We start from the raw sequence: 3,095 nt of genomic DNA, 5'->3' as shown, positions 1-3,095 counted from the left end.
TTGTTAACAGTGGAGTGTCCAGCACCAACAGTGCTGTAAATTCCGGCACCACTCAGCTTTTAGGTGCAGTATCTAACCTGAGCAACATTACGAGTCAAGTTCTTGCCGCAGGAACCAACGTGACCCAGGATCTTTTGAACCAACTGGCTGGTGCTACTGCAACCGTGAATACTCTTGCCTCTTCAGTTACTGGATTGATTGGTTCTTTATTAAACTCCGTGTTAGGTCTAGTTGGTGGTCTGCTCGGTTAAGTTTGCTTTCACACTGAATAAACGTTGATTATGTTTGCATGATGAAGAAAATATTTAATTTTATTTATCGAAGCAGCGGTACAAATGCGGAAGTGGAATGTTGGTAAACAGAAACTGTTACCGCTTAGTTGTTTTTACTCTCGACCTGCACATCCGCTTACTACAAGTTCAACACTTCAATTTCAATCAATTGATGTGTAAATATGTCATCGCGTTGAATTCAAAGTTATAGACTGAATACATGTTTAGCGACAGTTAGGCGACAAAACCTGCAAAAGACATGTTGTACCACGCGGAGTCGCAAAATGAAAGCTGTTTATGCCTGAGTCAAACCACGTCAAGCTGGCCTCCAAATTTCGACAAAATCACCGATATTCATGAAAAATATTTTTTGTGTGTAGAGGATATGGAGTGTAACGTTTGGTATAAATATTTTGTTCAATTTTTTTTGTTTACATTATGGGCTTTTAAATTTAAAAAAAAACGATAAAATTGTAATTTTATAAATTTATTGTTTAAATTTTGCACACTTATAGAATGATGTTTACATTATCTTATCAATATATTTTTATGAAACATTTGTTTTTATACCAGTATTTTACATACATTTTAAATAAAGAATTTGATTTTTTTGTGTTCTCGGTGCTTAAAAAATCTATAATTATGTCAAATGACGTGGAAGACGTTCATCTTCAATAAGGTATTGAATTAGAATGATGTTTACATTATCTTATCAATATATTTTTATGAAACATTTGTTTTTATACCAGTATTTTACATACATTTTAAATAAAGAATTTGATTTTTTTGTGTTCTCGGTGCTTAAAAAATCTATAATTATGTCAAATGACGTGGAAGACGTTCATCTTCAATAAGGTATTGAATTACTATTGACAATCCGATTGTCAATAGTAATTCAATACCTTATTGAAGATGAACGTCTTCCACGTCATTTGACATAATTATAGATTTTTTAAGCACCGAGAACACAAAAAAAAATTCTTTATTTAAAATGTATGTAAAATACTGGTATAAAAACAAATATTTCATAAAAATATATTGATAATATAATGTATACATCATTCTATAAGTGTGCAAAATTTAGACAATAAATTTATAAAATGTCACAATCGCATTGTTTTTTAGCACAACTGATTCTTTTTTCATTGAAATTAGGCAAACATATTTGATTATACGAAACTAGAAAACTATATCAAAATATGTTTGCACCTTTCCACCTGTCGAATAAATATTATTGTTTTTTGAACTTGAAACAGATAGTGTTTAATTTTTTTCAGTCCAATTACTGGAGCTAGTCTTGTTTACTTGAAGGCTCTGTCGCAATGGCGTAAGTAGACACAATTTCAGTCTCATAATTATAGCGAACGTATTGACATTGATTTGTGAGCTTGTAAATGGAATTTTGGCTAGAGCAGCTTTGAACTTTTCGACGAAAACAATCACCTCTATGGGTTCAGTAATAAGAACACAACCACTATTATATCACAACCGACGAAAACATTCCGATAGAATTCGTTCAAAACTACCCAGTTGTGTAAATATTGGAATTACCGGGCCTGATGGTTAGGGTGAATCTATTCAGGTAAATTGCACATACATACATTCATTAGTTTACATTCTGACTCGAAAGTTGTAAGATAACATCTACGAAAATGAAATGTATGTTATTTGTTGGGTTTAGCATGTGTCTATTAACCGTAAGTAGAATCATTTTCTTATTGGCAATCGAATTTAGATTTTGATTTCATTCTAGATTTTATTTGCTGCTCATGTAGATAATTTGCAAACCATTAATGGAACAGTCACGTCCACGGTGGATAATGTTCTAGATATTCTGGCATTACAACTATCGAATATCAACTCCCGGTTGAATGGACTGGTTGATGAAATAACCGAAGCTATCACGATTTTGACCGCAACTGCCCGTAATGCCGTCAACTCTCTATTAGTCACTGTTCTCTCCAACGCCCAGGGAGCTCTGCGAAATGCTCAGACCGCTCTCAATAGTGCTGCCAACAGTGGAGTGTCCAACACAAACAATGTTGTTAGTAGCGGTGTCACTCAGCTGTTGGACGCGATGTCCCACCTGAGCAACGTTACGAACCAAGTACTTGTGGCAGAAACTAACGTATCACAGGATCTTCTAAACCGACTGATTGGTGCCACCGATACTGTGAATAATCTTGCATCATCAGTGACTAGTTTAGTCAGTTCCCTTCTTGGTTTGATTGGGGGTTTGGTCGGTTAAGCGAAACTGAATAAATGAACATTGTTTTTTTACTTAAGGGGGTCTTCATATATAATTGTGCAAAAAGTACCTAATGTTTGATAATGTTTTTAAAAGAAGTAAAATGATATGTAAGCTATTCTGCAAAATGTTTATTAAGGTTTCATCTATAAAATAAAAACTTTCGAGTGCAAGGTGTCAAAAATGGCGGCTTCAGCAAAAGGTGTTTTGAAAACCGACCTCATCTGCGGGCACGATACAGGTCGCAATTCGTCGTCTAAAAGCCGCAAACCAAAATGATCTTGAAGATTATATTCCGTAGATGCGCCCCAACCTAAAAACATAAAAAATGCGATATTAAAACAAAATGGCAGACACTTGACAATAAAGTATCATTTCTTCGCATTATTTTTCCACTTTGGCCAGCTGTAAAAATTCGTTAATGATCAAAATATTGCGATTTTGTAGATTACAGCGCCCGAGAATGTTGTCTTCTTTTAGACGAGCAAAACCTGAAGTTGATTGGTTGAATGGTTCAAAAACGAGAATACCCGCAGATTCGAAAAATCTTGTTCCAAGATAGCCACCATTTTTGA

At 34.5% G+C, this 3,095-nt stretch overlaps 1 protein-coding gene across 1 annotated transcript; it reads left to right on the top strand.

Moving 5' to 3' along the window:
* Nucleotides 1-1,466: 1,466 nt before the first annotated feature.
* LOC131696053 (uncharacterized) lies at nt 1,467-2,757 on the top strand. The gene is made up of 2 exons (XM_058984579.1): nt 1,467-1,969; nt 2,026-2,757. The coding sequence occupies exons 1-2, from the start codon at nt 1,925-1,927 to the stop codon at nt 2,518-2,520; spliced, it is 540 nt and encodes a 179-aa protein (XP_058840562.1). The 5' UTR covers nt 1,467-1,924; the 3' UTR covers nt 2,521-2,757.
* Nucleotides 2,758-3,095: the final 338 nt, after the last annotated feature.

Source organism: Topomyia yanbarensis, unplaced genomic scaffold, assembly GCF_030247195.1.
Source record: "Topomyia yanbarensis strain Yona2022 unplaced genomic scaffold, ASM3024719v1 HiC_scaffold_65, whole genome shotgun sequence".
NCBI lineage: Eukaryota > Metazoa > Arthropoda > Insecta > Diptera > Culicidae > Topomyia > Topomyia yanbarensis.
Note: the sequence above shows the minus strand (reverse complement) of the source record. Positions and strands in the feature narration are given on the sequence as shown.